The sequence below is a fragment of the Choloepus didactylus genome, chromosome 2, assembly GCF_015220235.1.
Source record: "Choloepus didactylus isolate mChoDid1 chromosome 2, mChoDid1.pri, whole genome shotgun sequence".
NCBI classification, from domain to species: domain Eukaryota; kingdom Metazoa; phylum Chordata; class Mammalia; order Pilosa; family Megalonychidae; genus Choloepus; species Choloepus didactylus.
The window spans coordinates 74,765,227-74,788,228 of NC_051308.1; the positions used below are offsets into that span (position 1 = coordinate 74,765,227).

Here is a 23,002-nt window from a genome sequence, read left to right on the forward strand (position 1 = left end):
GGAAAAGAATGGAAAAATATGAGCAACGTCTCAGGGAATTGAATGACAACATGAAGCACTTCAATGTGTGTGTCATGAGTGTCCCAGAAGAAGAAGAGAAGGGAAAATGAACAGAAGCAATAAAAGAGGAAATAATCACTGAAAATTTCCCATCTCTTATGAAAGACATAAAATTACAGATCCAAGAAGTGCAGCATACCCCAAACAGAATAGATCTGAATAGACCTCTGCCAAGGCAATTAAAATCAGATTATCAAATGTCAAAGACAAAGAGACTCCTGAAAGCAGCAAGAGAAAAGTGATCCATTACATACAAAGGAAGCTTGATAAGACTATGTGTGGATTTCTCAGTAGAAACCATGGAGGCAAGAAGGAAGTGGGGTGATATATTTACGATACTGAAAGAAAAAAATCACCAACCAAGAATCCTATATCTGGCAAAATTGTCCTTCAGTTATGAGGGAAAGCTTAAAATGTTCTCTGACAAACAGACAATGACAGTTTGTGAACAAGATACCTGTGCTATAGCAAATACTAAAGGGAGCACCATAGACTGATAGGAAAAGACAGGAGTGAGAGGTTTGGATCACAATTTTGAGTGATGGTAACACAGCAATGTACCTACACTGAACAAAGATGACTGTGAGTATGGTTGAAAGAGGAAGGTTAGGAGCATGTGGGAACACCAGAAGGAAAGAAGAAAGATAAAGACTGGGACTGTATAATTCAGTGAAACCTAGAGTGCTCAACAATTATGATAAAATGTATAAATCTGTTTTGACATAATGGGGAAAGAAATTAATGTCAACCTTGCAAGGTGTTAAAAATAGGGTGGTTGTGCCTGTTTGAATGTATTATGTCCCCCCAAATGCCATTATCTTTGATGTAATCTTGTGTGGGCAGACATTACTAGTTTTGATTAGATATCTTTGAGTGTTTCTTTGGAATGTGCCCCACCCAGCTGTGGGTGATGACCTGATTGGATAATTTCCATGGAAGTGTTGCTCCACCCTTTCAGGGTGGGTCTAAGTTGATCAGTGGAGCCATATAAATGAGCTGACATAACAGAAGGAACTCAGTGCAGCTGTGAGTGATGTTTTGAAGAGGAGCTATAGCCAAGAGGGACACTTTGAAGAAAGCACAGGAGCTGCAGATAAGAGACAGCTTGAAAATGGCCATTGAAAGCAGACCCTTGTTCCGGAGAAGCTGAGCGAGGACAAATATCCCAAGTGTAACTAAGAGTGACATTTTTGAGGAACTGCTGCCTAGAGAGGAACATCCCAGGAGAAAGCCATTTGAAACCAGAACTTTGGAGCAGACGCCAGCCACATGCCTTCCCAGCTAACAGAGGTTTTCCAGACACCATTGGCCATCCTCCAGTGAAAGTACTTGATTGCTGATGTGTTACCTTGAACACTTTATGGCCTTAAGACTGTAACTGTGTAATCAAATAAACCCTTTATAAAAGCCATTCTATTTCTGGTGTTTTGCATCCCAGTAGCATTAGCAACCTGGAACAGTGGTATTGGGGGAAAATACAATCAATGCAAACTAGAGACTACAGTTAACAGAAACATTGTATTATGCTTCCTTTAATGTAACAAAGGCAAAGGAAATATAACAAAGCTAAATGCCTTTAAGAGGGGGACATAAGGGAGGGGTATGGGACTCGGCATTGGTGATGTTGTCTGGCTCTTTTATTCTACATTAGGTTAACTCTATCTTTCCTTTTGTTGCTTTTAAGCTGTCATTTTTTTTCTTTCTTTTTCTTTTTCTTTTTTCTCTCTACCTTCTTTGACTCTTCTTCCTTCTTTGTGGAAGAAATGGATATGCCCTTATACAGGTAGTAGTGATGATGGTGAATATGTAATTATATGACTATACAGGGAACCATCAATTGTTTTCTTAGGATGGAAAGTATGGTGGATGAACAAAGCTGCCTTTTAAAAAAAAAAAGATTGAAGGAGAAACCTTGAGGGCACTACATTGAGTGAAATAAGTCAGACACATAAGGACAAATATTGCCAGTTCTCACTGATATGAACTAATTATAATATGTAAACTCATAGACATGAAATATAAGTTACCAGGATATAGAACGAGGTAAAAGAATGGGGAGCGGTTGCTTATGATGAGCAGAATGTTCGACTAGGTTGAACTTAAGTGTTTGGAAATGGACAGAGGTGATGGTAGCATGTTGTGAGAATACCTAACAGTGCTGAAAGTTGTGTGAAGGTGGTGGAAAGAGTCATGTATGCCAGGAGAAGGAAATTTGGAGGTTAAAAAATGGGAACGTATAAAACAGTGAATCTTGTGGTAGACAATGTCTGTGATTAACTGTACAAATATTAGAAATCTCTTTCATGAACTAGAACAAATGTATGACACTGTAACTAGAAGTTAATAATAGAGAGATATATGGGGAAATATATACTTATTGTAAACTATGTACTACATTTAATAGTATTTTAGCATTTTTTCATCAATAGTAACAAATTACTATCCCAATACTATGAATCAATAATGGAGGGGGGATGGTTAGGGGTATGGGAGGATTTGAGTTTCCTTTTTTTTGTCTTTTTTTCTGGAGTAATGAAAATATTCTAAAAGTTAAAAAAAAATAATTGTTGGGATGGATGCACAGCTGTATGGTGGTGCCATGGGCAATTGATTGTGCACTTTGGATCTTTGGATAATTGTATGACATGTGAACAATCTCAATAAAATCAAATTTAAAAAAATGTTAAGAAAAGAAAAGAATCCCATGAAAGCTAAAAAAAAAGAAAAAAAGAAAAGAAAATATCATGGAAATATTTGTCAAACAAAAGATCCTCAGTTTAGTTTCTGAATCCATAAGAAAGTATTTAACCATTGAAAACAAATAGAGATTGGCAAGATATTGGAATAGGAGGAATCATAATGAGCAGTTGAAAAAAGAATTAAAGGTTACCTTTTAAACACACCACTGAAAAAGCGTTTAGAGTTGGACATTCAAATTAATCTGTTAGCATATTTTTAGTCAAATAAAAATAAATGTACTGGTGGATAAATGAAGTTGACTAACATTGGATATGTCCAAGTTTAAGCAAAAAATTAAATGTGCATTTGCTTGCAGAGAGAAATGAGAGAAATGTGGAATTTATCTATAGTGATTTTCTATTGATTCTAAATCAAAAGCATGAGTTGACATCTTTATAACATAAATAGTTTGACAGATATGTTCTTGGCTTTAAAATTGTTTTCCATGTACGCATAGAATTATAATGAGGATAAGAACAGTGTTGTGTGTTATCTGCTATAGTTCATAAGGCTTTTGTCATTTTTAGTTACCTTTTATGTGAATAGCTGTAGGGCATTAAATTAAACCTGGCCTTAAAAGTTTTCAAAGTGCTACTGATTCCAACTGATAAGATTCTTCATTTTTGGGATTTTCTTGGTGAAGATTACTTTCAGTTCTTTTCTGACAATATTTACAGGAAGTTACCACAGATATATAAAGGGAAGATCAGAAGCTTGCTGTTCAAGTTCATCACCGTTTGTTCCTGATCCTTCTCAAATGTAAGTATTTGATATCCAGTTGCTCTACTACATATTAGTTTTCACTACTATCATAAGAAGCCAAATGTAACCTAAAAGCTATGCTCCTTCGAGGTTGGAAACTGACAGATTGGCTAAAGTGCTGATTCAGTGCACAACACAAAGAGTGAACCTTAAGTGAAACCATGAACTATAGTTAATAGGACAATGATAAAAATATGCCTTCCTCAATTGTAGCAATTGAAAAATGTACCCCACAATGCAAGGTGTTAATTATAGCGTGGTACCGCACACCCTTCTGCGTGCACCCTTCCTAGGAGAGGGCGGTTCCTGGGAGCAGAAGGAAGAACTACAAGGGCTCTCCAGGCTGATGCTGCAAAACCGGAGCCGCCGCGCAGGAGTGCACATTCAGGTCTTTTTCTCCTTCCTTCTGGAATCCCCCCAAGATGTCAGCCTCAGTTCCTAAAGGCCATACCTGGGCTCGAAAGGTGAAGAAGGAGGTTGATGAGGACCTGCTGGATCAGCTTATCTCCCATTCTGGCTGTGCTGCCTCCCGCTATGCAGTGCAGGAGGTGTGGGCATTCGGGAACTGCATAAGTGAACAGCAGGCAAGGCAGCTGGAGGAGTTGCAGAGGAAGGAAGATTAAACCAGTGCCCGCCACTGAGATCCCAAGCCACCTATCCCCAGAGAATGGCCCTGCAGAAACCAGCAGCCAGGGAGACCATAAGAAGAAGAAAGCCTAAATGGTGGAATATGAGCCAAGAGGTGTAAAACTTGGATATACCTTTTAGGATGGGTTGAGAGCCAGATAGCCATGAGTTTGAACATAACTGTCATAAAGAACTGTCATGTTTTAATGGTCAGATCCCTCACATCCTTACCCACCTTGTTCCACCGTATTGCCATGTAAAACAAGTGACTTAAGGAATGCCCTCTACCCCAGATCATGAGTCAATGTGGCAAGTACTAAGCTGATTATGTAGACTTTTTAATTTTAAAAGTAAATTCGGAGATCTAAGATGGCGGCATAGAGAGGAGTGGAAGCTAAGTAGTCCCCCTGGAACAACTCAAAAAAAAACAGAAACAACTAGTAAATAATCCAGAATAACTGCAGGAGGACAGATGTGAACATCCAGTCATCATACACCAACCTGAATTGGGAGGAATGCCTGAGATCACAGCACAAAATCTGTAAGTAAGAACTCCAGATCCAAATCGGGAGACCCCTCCCGCATAGCCCAAGTTACAAAGCCTCGTGGTGCCAGAGAGAAGCTTTCTCCCAGCGAGCGAATATAGCTCAGCTGAGCTCCAACTGGGGTTTTAATTAGTGAGTGTGAACTGCTCACTACGAGGTGCAAATCCCCAACAAATAGACAGAGGCTTTGGGTGACAACTAACCTTGGAAAGCCGGAGGGTCTCCTCAGACTAGCTCTGTTCCTTTTTCAACTCAGTGGAGAAAGCCTCAGCCATTTTGAATTCCCAGTTCTGTGTCCCAGACAAGGGTGTGGCACAGGCAGAGAGAGACCATTGAAATGCTAATGACCTCCCCCTAAGGTATCCATCTTCTTTAAAGAGGAAAGGGGTGGGGCCGAGCTTTACTGCTTGCCTTTCATTCAGAACTTACACCAGTCAAGAATTATAGGCTAATCTTTGCATCAGGCAGACAGCATCCTTGCATGGCCTGGCGGCCCAGGGCTTACCTTGAGGGATGACTTGCACAGCCTTCCCTCAGCAGAGGTCCTTGAAGATCACAGCTGAGAAGGGAGGCCCACTTAGAAAACCCAGGAACGCTATGTCAATGCCAGTGGTATGCAGGTCAGTGACAGAAAATCTGGGGCAAAATTGAAATGAAGGCTTAGACTCTTGAGGTGGCCTTGAATCTCTGGGAACCTGGGGGATTTGAGTATTAAAACTGCCCTTCTTCCCTGGCCATTCAGGGCGGATGGCTCCAGCAACACGCCCAAACTGAGTTTTCCAACTGAACCCCACAAGAATCATTTCCCCACACACCACAGAGACAGAGTTGGGGAGAACTGACTGGAGGCATATAGGTGACTCACAGATGCCATCTGCTGGTTAGTTAGAGAAAGTGTATGTCAACAAACTGTGTTTCTGAAAAATTAGATCGGTATCTTTTTTTTTACAACTTGAAAGAACCCTATCAAGCAAAGCAAATGCCAAGAGGCCAAAAACAACAGAAAATCTTAATGCATATGATAAAACCAGATGATATGGAGAATCCAACTCCAAACTCCCAAATCAAAGTATCGAAAGAAACACAGTACTTAGCAAAGTTAATCAAAGAACCACAATCGAGGAATGAAAACATGGCAAAGGATTTAAAGGACATCAAGAAGACCATGGCCCAGGATATAAGCGACATAAAGAAGACCCTAGAAGAGCATAAAGAAGACATTGCAAGAGTAAATAAAAAAATAGAAGATCTCATGGAAATAAAAGAATCTGTTGGCCAATTTAAAAAGACTCTGGATATTCACAATACAAGATTAGAGGAAGTTGAACAACATCTCAGTGTCCTAGAAGTCCACAGAAAGGAAAATGAAAAAACAAAATAAAGAATGGAGAAAAAAAATTGAAAAAATCAAAATGGATCTCAGGGATACGATAGATAAAATAAAACGTCCAAACTTCAGACTCATTGGTGTCCCACAAGGGGAAGAGAAGGGTAAAGCTCTAGAAAGAGTATTCAAAGAAATTGTTGGGGAAGACTTCCCCAACCTTCTACACAATATAAATACACAAAGCATAAATGCCCAGCGAACTCCAAATAGAATAAATCCAAATAAACCCACTCCGAGACATATTCTGATCAGACTCTCAAATACTGAAGAGAAGGAGCAAGTTCTGAAAGCAGCAAGAGAAAAGCAATTCACCACATACAAAGGAAACAACATAAGACTAAGTTGTGACTACTAAGCGGCCACCATGGAGGCGAGAAGTCAGTGACATGACATATTAAAAATTCTGAGAGAGAAAAATTTCCAACCAAGAATACTTTATCCAGCAAAACTCTCCTTCAAATTCAAGGGAGAGCTTAAATTTTTCACAGACAAACAAATTCTGAGAGACTTTGCCAATAAAAGACCTACCTACTTCAGATTCTAAAGAAAGCCCTACCAACAGAGAAACAAAGAAAGGAGAAAGAGATATAGAGAATTTTAACAGATGTATATAGTACCTTACATCCCAAAGCACCAGGGCACTCATTTTTCTCTAGTGATCATGGATCTTTTTCCAGAAGGGACCATAAGCTGGGACATAAAACAAGCCTCAAGAAATTAAAAAAAAAAAAAAAATTGAATATACTCAAAGCACATTCTCCAACCACAGTGGAATACAAATAGAAGTCAATAATTTTTGAACTGTAGCTCCACTATTTACTTCCTACATGATGTAAATTACATGAACTCTAATGACAAATCAGTGGTTTTGAACTCAAGTGTAAAATATGTAATTTTAGACAACTATATAAAGGTGGGGGAATGGAGAGTATAGGAACATAGTTTATGTGTCCTATTGAAGTGAAGGTGGTATCAAAAAAAAAAAAAAAACAAGATTGATATGGATTTAAGAGGTTAATTTTAACCCCCACAGCAAACACAAAGAAATTATCAGAGAATATAACCATAGAGATGAAATGTAGAGTTTGGGTTAAGAGAAATGGGGGAAGGGGCAATGGGGAGTTAAGAAATGAGTGTGGAGTTGCTGTTTGAGATGAAGGGAAAATTCTAGTAATGGATGGTGCGAAAGAGCATTACAACATTCTAAATGTGATTAATCCCACTAATGGAAGGCTAGGGAGGGGGTGGAATGGGAAGATTTAGGCTGTATATATGTTTCCACAATTGGAAAAAAAAAAAAAAAGACAGTTTAAATAGATGACGATTTAGTGCCAAGCATGAACTTGGATGGGATTGGAGGATAGAGGACAGGTGGCTAAAAGAGACACAGTTGAGACATAAGGAAAAGGAAATATAGAATGTAAGCTTTGTATCATTGTTGAATCTTTTGTACTTCTTAGCTGCGCTTAATGGGATTGCATAAAAGAATGTTCTTGTTCATGGGAAGTGTATATGTGAATTATAGTGTATATTCAAGGATGTTTGCAGCTAGCTCTCATATGTTCAGAAGACAGAGCAATAGATGATGGATGATAGATAGGCAGGGAGGGAGGGAGGGAAAGAAACAGTAATATGACAGCAGGTTAAAGTTGGTGGATTCAGCTATCAGGGGAGGGGGGTCAGGGTATGATGGAATTCTTTGTATGGGGTTAGTATTGTTTTTGCAACGGTTCCTATAACTTTGAATTTAATTCAAAAAAAAAAAAACATAGATTTTGATAGGAATTGCATTGAATCCATAGTTCAAGTTGGGAATAATTGATATTGAGTGTTCCAATCCATGAACATAGAATATCTCTCCATTTATTTAGAACTTCTTTGAGTTCTTTCATCAGTGCTTTGTAGTTTTCAATATGCAAATCCTAAACATATCTTGTTAGATTTATACCGAAGTACTTCACTTTATTTTCAGTGCTATTGTAAATGATGTTGTTGTTGTTATTTAATTTCAAATTCTAGTTGTTCATTGCTGGCATATAAGAAAACAGTTGACTTTTGTATATTGACCTGGTATCCAATGACTTTGCTCTACTCACTTATTAATTCTAGGAGTTTTTTTTAAGATTCTTTGGGGTTTTCTAAATGGACAATCATGCCATCTAAAAATAAAGACAGTTTCATTTTTCCTTTCAAAAAAAAAAAAAAAAGTAAATTCACATCTATAGGTAAATTGGTTGCCTGATCAGATCTTTGTTTATTCAGTTATTGATCTGACAAAAGGAAATATTTCTGAGACCTTTCCATATGCCAGGTGTGCTGGAAGCTGATGTGATGAATAACATTATCTCTGCCTTCGTGCTGCTTAGAATCTAGTTTGAGAGAGAGAAATAAAACGACACTGGGACCAGTAACACACTCATGACAATGACAAACAGGCCTTTATCTTATATTGGTTGTTCTGGATGTTTCATTCAGTCTGATGGGAGAAAGAAAGCAGTGGGAAAACTTTCTTTAGCGAGCACTGAACACCTGTTATATGCGAGACTTTGGATAAATCAGATGCAGAGTCTGACCTCAACATGCTCCCAACCCAAAAAAAAAAAACAATGTTGGCTCAACACTTACAAATATAATTAACATTAAAATACAGACTTCCAGCTTTTGAAAAATGGAAAATCTGTCAGCATGGAACTTGTTTTCCCTCTTGCCAACAATTTGCTGGACCTGAATTACAATGTCTCCTTTCAGGAGGGCTGTGTTCTAAGTTCATGAGAGTCACCACAACTTCCCAGTTCCTTCCATGCAACTACTTTATCCATTCCATTGCTTCTTGCTTAGCCCTGTAAGGCATGGAGTGGAATGCCATAGAAGCTGTAATGAAAAGAGGGTCATATGCTCATAGCATCAGTAGCAAACATTTCCTGAACACCTATATATTAGAAACCCCAATCCAAAGTATAGTAGGTTGAGAATCTACTTTGAGCCTTGTATTGGTATTTGGGGAAGAGGGAAAGAGAGAAGATAAGAGCAGTTTAAAGAACAATAAAATCCTCTTTCAGCCTTGAAGCTTATAGTGGAATATTGGGTACATATATAAAGATGAATCTCTACGGGCCGTGTATGCTGAATGCTGTGGTCATTAGAAGGAGCAAGCAGTGTTTGCCTGGAGCTGTTAGTAAAAGTCTCAAAGAGGGAGTTGAGTTGAACCTTTATAGATGAAGTGGACTTACCTATTTGTAACATTTAACACAAAGGATTACCATCTAGAATAAAAAGTACCTAGATATAGTAAGAAAAAGCAAAAAGACCAATAGCAAAGTGAACAAAGTTAAGTATGCCTCCAAACACAGGCAAATGTAAATATGTTCCACTTCACTGGTAAGAGAAGTACAGATTTTAAAAACAAAATAGGTATCAGCTGATTCTATTGACAAATGACCAGTATTTATAATGACCATTATTGATGGGGACGGGGAGAAATACTCGTATTAATACTGTTGAAGGGATCTTAAATTAGTATAGCTTTTGAAAGGTAGTTGGGTGGGATCCTTAAATATTTTAAATATTTACACAGCAATTTCTCTTTCAGGAATCCTGTTAAATATATTTTTATAAGATGTAAGTACTACACTGCTCATTGCAGCATTGTTTGTAACAGTGAATAAATGGTCACAATAATTTTCATCAGTAAAGACTGTACCTCCTTATATATTCTAAAATAATAATAATAATAGTAGAGTGGTATATGGAAATCCTGTATTTTTATGCATGATTGTCTGTAAAACCTACAACTTCTTTAATCAAAAAAAATATGGGTACAATTAAGTTACCTTCACCAGGCAATACATAAGCACATGAGACAAGCATTTTATAGTTACACAAAATACTCTATCTGTAGCTGTGAGAACATCTGCCACAGTGGCAGGACAATAAAACATAACTAACTTCAGGGATACTTTTCAGATCTGGTATTATATCCCAGAGGAGATTTCTTATATTACATGATCATGGAAAATGCACAAATTATGTAAATTATATCATAGTAATAGATTATAGGATAATTTCTCATCATAATTTAATCACAGATTAATCTGTTGTTTAATATTATCATCCACAAAAACATTTTGAATGCCTACTAAGGACTAGGCACCTCAATATATTTTGCATATAGTATTTGTAAACCACACAATCAACCTGAAAGGTAAATATCTTCATTTTGCTGATGATAAAACCAAGGCTGGAAAAGATTAAGATCATCAGAGAGCTAATAAATGGCAGATTGAGAGTGTTGTCTGGTTGTCTGTCTCCAAGCTATGGCTTAAGCATGTTACAAAACAAACTGCTTAATTGCTTAAAAAGAAAGTGGCACCTAATTTTTCAAGTTTTTAATGTATTTACAAAGCAAAATATGCCTCTTCTTCCTATCATCAAGGAAGAGGTTTTTTGGGATTTTGTTGTTGTTGCTGTTTTTTTAGTTCTCTTCTTTCCAGTTACAAATTGGAATAGCCTGGACTCTAAACTCAACCAATCAAATGCGCGATGAAAAAACTATGCTTGGAAATAAATATCAACAAGAGCACTCAAAAAAGAGTTATAAGATAATACAAATTGAAATGCATTTTGAAAACAATATTATATTTAACACAGTAGATTGAAATGACTTTCAACTCTGAGGAAATTGGAGTAAAGTTTTTAAATTTTTAAAGAATGATTCTTTGAGACCTGCTTAATAGAATTGCAATTGCTGTCACTTCCAACTTTCTAGGCTTTGTCTCTCTTATTTTTCCATTGTAATCACAATTTAAACTATCATCCTGTCCTCAGTTCCCCATTAACATCCTTTTGGCTACTCCTATAAAGAGCTTGAAACAATCCTATTTTTCAGATTTCAAATGCCATATCCTCAATCCCATTGTGTTTTAGCCAGCTATTCCATTTTTCAGTGTGATTAAACAAATATTTTCACAAGAAAAAGTTTAACAGTAAAATGTGTTTTTCTAATTTTTTTAATTTTTTAAGTTTTGTTTTTTATTTAATAAAGTAATTTAAAAATAAAAAAATGTAAGTAAAGAAATGGAGTTTATTTACTATGGCTTTACTGTATACCGTAGCTGCTACAGAAACAGGAAGTGCAATTTAAATGTTAATGATATACACAGCACTATTATTTTCTGTTAATGAAAACATTCTGCTTCCATTCCTGGAATGAAAGGTAGTTACAAAACATACAGTGTGCACTCATAAACAGGAGTTAAACAAATAAAAATAAGAATTCAGCAATAGTATGAGATGACTTACTTTTAAAAAAGGAAATTTTATTTAAAAAATAATATTGAAAATGGGTTTTATTTGGGAATTAGGAAAGAAACAACTAAAAGAAATAAATCATTTTACCATACTTTTACTCTTATGAATGTTTAATATAAGAGAAAAGTGACTGGGCAATCAGGAATGGATGTAATGAGGTGGGAAATGGTTTCTAAAGGTAGCGTATTAAGTATTTATAAATGGTCTATCATGGTAAAACCCAGGTGCTAGCCAAAGAGATGGATAACACTGCTTGAAAAAAATAAAAAAAAGGAGGTATTGGATTTAGACTAGGGTGAGCTAAAATAATGCATCATTTGTAAAAAAATACATAAAATTTATTTTATAATAGATGCAGTTGATTGTTCCCATCTCCCACTTAGAAAAAGGAGAAATCAGGAGTTGATCAAGGTGAAAATGTAATCTTTTAAGTGATGGCTCAGGAAAAAGGAGATGTAGAAGTAAAGAAAAGAAAAAGCAATGAAATAGGCATATTTTTAACTGCTCAAATCAATTCCAAGTAATGTTAGAAGGGGAGTGTTTCTTGAGACGGGTTATGAAAAGTAATGCAAACTGCATGGATTTGATTAGACCAATACCAAAGGAATTAACATATACATTCATGAGAATAGTGTGGGGAAGTGAGTGAAAATTAGTCGAGATTCGAACGATTATCTTATTAATTTGTTAATATTGAATATTAATTTTATATAGGGCCATGTTTAGCAAACTTGCCATATATTCACGATAAAAAGCAAGATTCCTCACTGTTTACCATCTGGGGTAGCTTTGAATTGTGTCATCTTGGCTAGGCTAACCTTCCCCCAGAATCCTCTTCCCTGTGCTTTTGGTTAGGGTGATCCACTAAAGGAATCCCTGGAGGTTCTGGAAAGTTAAAGAGAAGTAGCAGCCATTCTGTAGCTCAGGCTTGCTCATCTCCTGGGATTGAGGCAGTGACTGGGCCTGCAAATGTTCCACCTTCCCTCAGAGCCTCCTTCAGTTTCTCTGATCCTGGGCTTGGTGTGTTTAACTCCATGGTGAAAGCCGCCTCCTGTGTAACTCCATCATAAAAGTTCAGAAGCAGTGAGAGCTAACCTGGGCTTCAGTCTGTCTGCGTGGGTTCCAGCCTGTACTTGTAGGTTCCTGCTTGTTCTTGCTTTCCCTCACTTTACATCTGTTTCACCTTTCCAGGTGCTCGTTTTGTGGGTTTTCAATCTCAATTTCCAGAATGAGATATGAACACAGTAGCCCAACAGTCTAACAACCATAATGAGACTATTTAACCACCTCTCATAATTGTATAAAGTCAAATCCCTGTAACAAATCCCTTTGTGTTTGTGCATGTGTATATTCACACATCACACACATGCGTATACAAAAAAAAATATATATATATACACATAAACATTCACTCTCACACACATACACATACATTCACACGTATCTCCTAGTACGTTTGCTTCTCTAATTGAATACTTGCTGACATACCATCTATGCCATAAATATTTACATATCCGTGTCTTGGTCCAAGCAGTTCTCTCTACCAGAAATATCTTCTTGCCATTGTTTTCCTAGAGAACACTTACTCCTCTTCTAAGACCCATCTCAAATCTTACCTTCCCATTACTCTACTGAGTAGATACTACAGGCAGAATTAGTGATAATGTATATACCTTAATTATAGAGTTATTCAGACATCAAAAGGGGTAATCACATCTTCATAAAATAAGGCAATAATCCAACACCATCCCCAACTTCATTTAGAGGATAAAGACCATGATTTACTCCTATTGTGTAGAGAGCCCTTTCCATCGTGTCCATACATCATGAGTCCAAAAAAAGATAATGGAAAAGAAAACTTTTGAATTAAACACACTTGAGTCTGCAGATTATTTTTTAATTTCTGATTGATTAATTGCAACCATATTAGTTTATATCTAGGTAGTGATTAATATTTTTAAAGGTGATTTTTAATAGGTGATTAATTTTCACCTGTTGAGGATATCAGAAGTCTAGTCTTTGTTCTGATGCCATATAATAGAGGGTGTAAAACTAAAATCTGTGTTTCTCAGACTCCCTTGCAGATAGAATTCAATATGTGACTTAGATTTTACCAAGTAGATGAAGTCATGCAGTGGTGTGCGATGTGAGGTGACAGCTGTAAGCAGTAATTGAGATCTTCTGTGATACAGAAACTCAGGTCCTCAGTATGTTGATGGAGCTTATAGCAAGTCCCTGTTGCCATGGAAATTGAGCAGAAGTTTTGAAGCGTGGTTGAGTATTTCCTCTGTTCCTGGCTGGTAACATTAAATTCCCATTCTTTGCAAAGATTTTTTAGAACTACTTAATATCTTTCAGTAAATCCTACTCTGCTCTAACTATAATGGATTCTTATTTGGAATCCTGAAAGATGATCTATGACAAGAAAATTTTCTTTCTCACTTATTTGAACCACAAAATAAAGATATCCTTTCAGATGATGGCAGGTAATATTCAATCAGGAGTTGTACATAACTGATGTGGTTGTATATAGTCAGGAGTTAGGTGGCCATTACTGACTCATGTTCAAGATGAGTTTCCAGAGGAAGTTGTTAATGATAAAGAAAGGAACAGATTCACAGAGAAATGTAGAGAGTGGCAAAGATAGGAGAGAACCTTGTGCAGTCTCCAAAAGACAGAGTGTAACCATTTGCTTTACTTTCCTATTATAAATTCCACAAAACAAGTTTTATTTAGTTCTTTGTATTTATTCATAAGATAATAGTATAACCTGTGCTTATTATACCATTAACACTTGAATTCCATTTTCTCAAATTAGCTTCAGTGACCCATGAGCTTACAAAAAGAACATAGACCAGGCAATATCATCTATTATAGAATGCCAACTCACTCTACTAGCAGGAATTAATATGATAACTTCATAATGCTTTTGTACTTTTATGATTTAACTCTAATATACACACTGTGTATATAAAAAACAATTTTACTCTTTCTGATAATGAGGACAAAATCTCTTTCTCAGTGTTTCTACAGATTTTAATTCCAGCTGCTGAAGGAGAATTTCTCTAAACGGAGAAATATTTATTTAAACAAGTGTTTTGGATTCTGTTTTAGCTCAATACAACTATGTGGTAACTTTAGGAAACATTAGGGAATATATTTCACAGATTTTATATGCCTTTGCCTGTTAAAAGCAAAAGCAGAAGTAGAAATAGACCCATAGCCCAGACATGAAGAGGAGAATGATTAAATGAATTATGATATATATTCATAACAAGCAAATCAATACAGTCAGAAAAGTGAATAAATTACCACTACATGCAATAGCATGGATGAATTTTAACAATTCTACATTGAGGACATGACTTCATACTAGATGGCATTTGCATAATGTTCAAAAATAGGCAAAATTAAACTTACTTATTTAAAAGAACATAGGTGGCTATGAAAAAGAAAGGAAATTATTTTCATAAATTTTAGCATAACAATATCTGGCAGGCAGGAAGAGTGGATGTTCAAAAGGGGAAAGAGGGACACTTGGGGGACTTCTGGGTGCTGCTGATTTCCTATTTCTGACCTGGGTAGTTACTGTATACTTAAATGGACATTTGTCAGACTGCATATGTATTTTTACGCAGTCTTCTGAATAGGTTTTAAATGTTAATTAAAAGAGTGAAAGAAAAAAATAAAAGTCAAAGACTCATGTCTTTAATTCCAAAGATGTCACAGAGATGTTATATCCTATAGTGATGATTGTGGAAAAGAGTTGTTCAGGGCACAATTTCAAACCACAGTTCTTTTGGCATTTTCTTTTTTAAAACTTTAGATCTTGTCTCATTCCATCTGTCCTCTCTCTGCCCTGAGACATAGATCTTCTCAGTTTTCACCATTCCCGGCTTCCGGTAGAGTCCCTTTGGACACGTGCTTTCTTAATCACCTGTTACAACATCTGTCTCTGCTCAGCCATTCTCCATCAGCAGCTGCTGGGGCTCCATGCAGCTTCTCTCTCCTACTTCACCCTGGCTCAGGCCAACACTGATTCTCTCAGGGGACCATGCTGCAGAGAGTAAAGGAAGGAGTTCTGTGACATTCTTCCTTAAGCTCTACCTCCCCTGCCTCTTTGGGAGTTTAACTGGGTCTCTACTGTAAGGTTGCCCTCTTATTCTGTGGCTAAGATGAACAGACGTAACCCTGAGGACAGAACATCTCAGTGTTAGAGAAACATATCACACACGATCTTCCCAAAGTCATAAGGCATACTTGTCAATTCTGGCATTATCTCTCTTTAGTACAAAATTCATTGTGTCTGTCAACTTGTTTTCAAAATACATAATGAGGCTTTGAGGTAATTTCCCTGTTTCACTGGAAATTGCATTTCTCTCTCTCTCTTTCTTTCTCTCCCTCGCTCTCTCTCTCTCCATCTCTATTTTTCTCTCTGTCTCTCTTAATTCTTCTGTTTTTGTTACATTCCAAGGGAGGGGTGAGAATAAAAATGCCTTCATGGCAACAATTCTAACTGGACATCTAACTGAAAACCTGAAATAGGGCTATCATTCCCCTTTCATTCATGAAGAAAGTAGATGCTTAAAGTTTATATAACAATTAGCAACAGAGCCAATAAATGATAGAATTAAGAAATCAGAACCCAAGTGTCTGTCTCACAGCTTGTGCTTTTTACTGCTGTATGGTATGTCCACTAGTGATAGAATTAGTACTTTAGAAGTTAAGAATCTGCATGTACCTTCATTTGCATTCATGGGACAAAAGGCTTTTGTGGTCTCTGTTGCATTTCCAGTGCACATAGCAGTAAAATCTTAGTAATTTTTTGCGGAATAAAAAAAGAATAGTTCAACCTCAATTTATGTGAATTAAGCAGTTTTAAACAACCAAGTAAACTGAAAAGTAGGGATTGGTGTATGCCACTTACACTAAAATTGTTAAATAGTCTAGTCTGTTAGAAATCTGGGTATCATCCTGGTCTTTGTTCCTTCCACCTCCACAACAAATCTGCTAATTTCTGTTGGTTCAGTCAGCTAATATCTTTCCCCTAACCCCTCCAATTCTCCAGATGAGAGACCTCTCTCATCTGGAGGACAGTGGCCACTTCCAGCCAGAATCCCTGCAACTGCCTGTGCACTCGCTTTGTTTTCCCTCCGTGTTCTTGACCAACCCACTCTCCACATCACAGCCAGATTGATCTTCTAAAAGCTGGAAATCTTCAAGCCTTCCCCTGCTTAACGCATGTGAATAGATTCTCATTTGCTTCAAAGAAGACAGTTCAGATGGTCCTAAGGCATGTGAGATTTGTCATCCCCTGGCTATGATGTAACCTTTCCACTGCCTGCGTTTCTACATTTCTACCATAAGCAACTAACTCCCGCCCACACTCCCAGAGGCACTGTGCTCCACTGGTTTTCTGAAATCAGCCATGCATGGTCTGGACTCCAGGCCTTGAGCATTCTGTTTCTCTGACAGGAATAGTGCACGTCCTCTCTCAGAGCCTTTACAGCTCTGTAGTGCAATGGCTTGTTTAATTCTCTGTCTATGCCAGCGGCCTAGTCTGTTTTATTTCCCATTTTATCCTCCTTACTAACAACGCATCTGGAACAAAGTAGGGACTCAGTGAATGTTTGAATTAAAACAGAGAATGGTATGTATATGTTTAAAAAATAGGATTTCCATCTTTCCCTCAAGCCAGTAAAGGGAACAACAATGCCATAATGCAGACAACATTCTATCTATAAATATTACTTCACACTTCCATTTTTATAGGTGAACATAGCAAGAACTGCTTTTAATTTTTACTCTGAATGCTTCTATGTCGAATGAAGCTCAAAGCCTCTTATTTAAATAAACCAGGTAGCAATGTTTTTGAAGTGTGATCTGAAAAAAGAAAAAAAAAAGATAATCAAAATGGTAACTTTAGATATAAACTATTCACCACTAAATGAAAAAAAAATCAATAAAACTAAGGCCTTTATGAGTTTTCAGTTTTATAAAACTACAAAAAGCATATTCAACCTATAGAGGTATGCTGCAATTTCCAAAAGAGAGAAAAATATTTGAAAGAGAATAAATAAAGGGAATAACTAGGAGGCTTCTTAACCTTATTGTGTTTTGATAAAAAAATAACCAGTTATTTCCTTGATTAGTGGAACCTAATGATCTTTCCCTCCCTTTTTGAGCCAAGTGGGGAAATCCCTGTTTTTATATCTGGCACTAGATTACAAGTTTCTCTATGAACTGAGACCATATTTTGGTCATCTTTGCAGCCTTTCTAGTGCTGATCCTCAGTCAGGAGGCCTCAAACCTAAAGGGCCCAGTGCTCAACCCAGAATTCGAGAGTCATCCTTGCCCTCTTGTTTCCTCACCTCCAGTTCTTAGCAGTCACTGAGTCCTGATGATTTCACCTCTGGTATTCTTAATTCCGGGCACTCTCTTTCTCCCCTGCTGTGATCACCCCTAGCTTGTTGTCTCCAATGGCCTCTGAAGCTCTTCTTCAAATACTCAACACCCTCTTGTCCATAATCTGCAGTGAAAGGGCAACATTATTTTGGAGATATGAACATTATCTACTTGGTTGTTTGTCTTCAGTCTTAGACGTGTTCATTTTCTTTGGTGCTGTGTGAAGTACACCATGATTTTTAGCTTTGGTTGACATAAGCTGAATGTTCAATTCTCCCAAGACTGATACTTGCTGTAACTATGACATAGATTTCATGTTATTCAGACATTCGTTAAATAATATTTAGAAAGGGTCATATTTGGCCTTCCCATTACATTAGGGATGAGATAATTTATCATGCACAGATAATGTGTATTGCACATGTAATGTGATACAGGTTAATCAGTGGTAAGAGTGTTACTGTCTAATGTTTGAGGGACATATCAAGTGATTATAAGATAAGCATGTTACACATTTTGGCATTTAATTTTTAGTCTAGTTGTATATCTATTTTAATAAATATGACTTGTTTCAGTCACTTATCTTTCACTGATGTAATTAGATAAGGAAATATGTTTACAACTACTTGAGCTAATTCCTCTACTCCTTATGGTCAAATCCCCACAGTTTGTTCCCCCATCTTCTCCTGTTTCAAAACCTTTTTTGCCCCACTAATTTTAGTATCAGTCACATTTCAATAGTATTGGAAGGGCATTCTCCTGACCAGGGCTGACGTTTATTAAGCTATATGTGGCCTTGCCCTTTCAGTTTTTTTGTAGCATACCTAATATCTTTCACTTCAATGTATTTTACTATTTTTACTTGAGGGAGTAATTTACTAACACAATGTATACTCAAAATGCCTCATTATATGGATACTCATCCAATGTCTTATAACACTTGTAGTCTCTTGTATTCCAGAGCTCCCTGTCAATAAACTCTTTCTTAGGAGACTTTGGGGGATATATTTTGCAAATTTTAACTCTAAAGTCTCTTCATGATTTCTATTGGATACCCTTAGAATTTTAAGAGGCAGTAAAGATTTTAGCAATTTTGGATTTTGGAGAGAGGATGCCTAAATTCAAGTCCTAACGCTGTAATTTTGTAGAAGCTGCAGCCTCTCCTTCTCATCAATCTTTTATACTGTTGTAGTCATGCAGTTCCTAGGTCTGGACACCGACTCACATCCAGCACAGGTGCACTTTCATTCAATAAATGGGATGGATGTAACTTCCATATTTTAACTCTATTGTTCTCAAGGAAACAGTGCTATGGGAGTCTGAGATCATTCTAGAAAGGCCTTCATCAGCCCCAACAGCACAGAAGTTAATTGTTTATTCACAATCTGCTATACTTTTTCAAAAAGAAATGCTTGTTTAATATAAAATATGCTCTTGCAGGAAGTAGAGTAAGAGATATTCTTAAATTTTGCTAAAATTCAATTTTAGACCTGTACAAGTTAGACAATTCCTAAATTGGATTATTTAAGTATTTAATAGAAAGAATTTTATGTGCCAGAATTTTCTCCATCTGGTTCTAATGGCTATAAAATGTTTATTAGAAGTATATAATTAGGCTATAGGTATTGATAGTATTAATATACAGAGTCTGGAGGATGGAAAGCATTAAAATTCCATCACCAATCATTAACATCTGATTGTGTGTTTTATGATATGGATACGCAAATAGCAACTTCCAATTGAAGAGCCAAGAGCTAACTAAACGGTTCATGAGCCAAAGAAGATTTGATGGGAGGATATTCTAGTTATCTATTGCTGCATAGCAAACTGCCCCAAAACTTAGTGGCTTAAAATAACAACTACCTTATTATTGCTCATGATTTTGTAGGTCAGGAATGCAGACAGGGCTGGGCTGAATAATTCTTCTGTTCCATGTAGTATAATTGATGGAGGTCAGAGGTATCCATTTGGCAGAGTATCCAAGGCAGCTTCACTAACAAGCCTATTGCCTTGGTGATGATGACTGATAGGCTGTTTATATTAGGGTATCATTAGAATTTTAAAAATACAATTTAAATAAGTAAATTACATTTTTATTTATTTTTAGTCATACTTCTCATTTGGCTTCTCAGGACTTCAACAACCACCATTCCCACAAACAAACTTAGAAACTGCATGTCCCTTTATGAGATAAATCAGTGACTCATACAACTTTTCTACCATACTCTATTGTTTGATGCAGTCACAGGTCCACCTATATTCAAGGGAGAGGAGTCAGGTGTCCTCTCTATGAGAAAAATGTCAAGTTTCGCTGTGTTTTAAAATAGGAATGGGGTAACTGTGAAGAAATAGCTAACATAGAAAACTATATGCTTGAGTGAGGTCTCACTAGCCAGGAAGGAGAAAGATAAGGGCACAATGAGTTTGGTATGTAGACTTGCATGGTAGGCAGTAGAAATGTCTGCTAGAAAACTTTATCCATCCAAACTTCAGCTAAGAGTAAAACTAACATTCAACAGAAATGTCTATGAACATTAGCAAAATAATAGACTAATTCTCGAATTGGAGAAGTTGATATGAAATTTTAAAATGTAGTCGGCAAATGATTCAGATAATTCAATATTTCAATAACTAAAGCATCTAAATGCAGATTAAAATGTGTTTAACTGTTTCTTTTGAGATTTTATAATTACATCTCCTCAAATGTGTGTGTTTTATCAACTGTAACTTAAAATTGAGCACCAAAGGTATCATAATTAATCTAAATGTTTATGGATGAATGCAAGGGTTTTTGTAATTTTTATTTGTTATTTTTCATAACAAACAGCTTTTTATTTATGACATTAGCAATTCTTTAGCAAGAAATCCTATGAAGTGTGGTTTTATAAAAAGGCAAAGACTATATTTTAAAAACTGAGAGTGAATTTCAAGAACAATGAAGGACAAGGACTGATCCCAAAGTAGTTAGAGGGGAGAATACTCTGTGGATCTATCAGTTTATCTACAAGTTAATTAAATAGTTTTCTTTCAGTATTACCCATTGCTAATACTATCCACAGCAGTTATATAATTTGCAAACTCTCAACATTTCTTGTCTTAAAATGAAAAGCCAGTGTAAGCATAAAATGATTAGAAAAATCATGTTGGAATTTTGAATACCCAGATAATCCCAGTTATTTTACGGAAGTTAAAATATAGTATAACATGCATAAACTTACAACTATATCTTTATATAACTGTTTATGTAATCTCACAGTAATGTAAGGTTCATGAAAGCTGGGATTTCATCTGTCTGGTGCTTTATTGTCTCCCAGTGACGGAAAGCATGTCTAGCACATGGAAGGGCTCAATGTGTGTTGGTTGAATTAAATCTGTAACAACAATTACACCCTGAGGCCATGAGCACTGTCTGGTTTTCTTGCTCTGCACAAAACTTATTATTTTAACCAATGTTTGTGTGTGTGTGTGTTTACATGAATACATGGCTTTTCTTTTTCCTAATCATTTACTACCTTTTTCACATTCTGTTCTCTTTTCTTTCATTGAAATCCAGTAATATTAATTGTCCTTTTGCTATTATTTTTGTAATAGATTAACTAGATTGTCAAATATTTGGGAAAATTTAGCATATTTATTTTTTCCAGTTTCATTTTGTTTTATATTTACAAATATGAAGTAGATACAATTATATAGATCAATAAAGGAGAAATAAACTTGGCTTTGCAAAAGATTTTTTAGGATGAGAATAGATATCTTCAGAAAAAGAAACATGTTAAAAGGTGCTTACATAACTTTCAAACACTCACTCATTAGCTTGATATTCAGAAGTCATTTAGACACTTGAGGCAATCATGCTAGTCTTTCCTGAAAAGCTATGATGTATCAAATACTGCTTTAATCATTATGACAAATAAAAAATATATTGCAACTCTGAAGAGGGCATTTACCTGCATGTAATGACTGAAGAACTGAATAAGACAAAACATACCGATCAGACTACAAGAGGTCTGAGAATGGGTGGAGTGATGCAGTCTAGGGGAATCAGGAAATATTTCAAAGAGGAAAATCCAGAACATCGAGATGGGTAGAAATGGGGCAGAAAAGATAATAAACTGATATTTCAGTTCACAATCTTTTCACAATTATCATTCTCTCTCTTTTACTTGTTAGAGAAGTTGTAGGTTTACAGAAAAATCATGCAAAATTTACAGAGTTCCCATATGCCACCCTATTGTTAACCCCTTTCATTCGTGTGGTACTTTTTGTCACAATTCATGAAAGAACATTTTTATAATAGCTCTATTAACTACAGTCCATTGTTTACAATAGGGTTCATTGTGTTGTACAGTCTTATATTTAATTTTTTTTAATTTTTATTCTAGTAACGTATATATAACCTAAAATTTCCCCCTTTAACTAAATTCAAATATGGAATTCAATGCTGTAATTACATTCACAATGTTGTGCTACCATCACCAGCATCCATTACCAAAACTTTGTATTCAGACCACACAGAAACTCTATATAATTTAAGCATTAATTCTCCATTCCCTATCTCACCCTAAGCCCTGGTAATCTATTTTCTAAATTCTGACTCTATGACTTTGCTTATTTTAATTATTTCATATCAGTGAGATCATACAGTATTTGTCCTTTTGTATCTGGCTTCTTTCACTCAACACGATGTCTTCAAGGTTTATCTGTGTTGTCACATGCATCGGAACTGCTACTGTAAGTTCTACTTCTACTATACACACCAAATATGTATTTAAGTTTTATTTCAAAAACTGTGGTAACCAAATCCAGCCATGTCTTCATGCCCACCCTCCTGTGTCGACAGCAAATGGCAGAACTTTCTGTTAGCCTATCTTTACTCAGATTCTAATTGTAGTTTGCACCCTATGATGCTTCGCTATTCTGCCACTAGTATACCCCAACCTCTACTTCTGGACCAACTGTTTCCCATCCATATTCCTTTCTAAAATCTCCCTAATGCCCTAGGCCTCCTTATAGAATCTCTACTTACTTCCCCTGTACACCTTGTACATGGAATTTCTAAATACCAGGAAGTCAGAGAAGACAGAACAGAATTCCCTTTGCTCCTACCACCACTTATAAACCATGGACACTTTGGAAAAGGCACTGCTCTACTTGCTGATATTGTCTGGTC

At 36.3% G+C, this 23,002-nt stretch overlaps 1 protein-coding gene across 1 annotated transcript; it reads left to right on the plus strand.

Moving 5' to 3' along the window:
• The first annotated feature begins 3,983 nt into the window (after window positions 1-3,983).
• Window positions 3,984-4,184, plus strand: LOC119516333 (cytochrome c oxidase assembly factor 4 homolog, mitochondrial-like). Its single transcript, XM_037812639.1, has one exon. It carries the CDS (start codon window positions 3,984-3,986, stop codon window positions 4,182-4,184), a length of 201 nt encoding a protein of 66 aa, XP_037668567.1.
• The last annotated feature ends 18,818 nt before the right edge of the window (window positions 4,185-23,002 follow it).

What these genes read in the sequence shown, in the direction of transcription:
- LOC119516333 (XM_037812639.1), top strand. Translation starts at nt 3,984, where the DNA reads ATGTCAGCCTCAGTTCCTAAAGGCCATACCTGGGCTCGAAAGGTGAAG.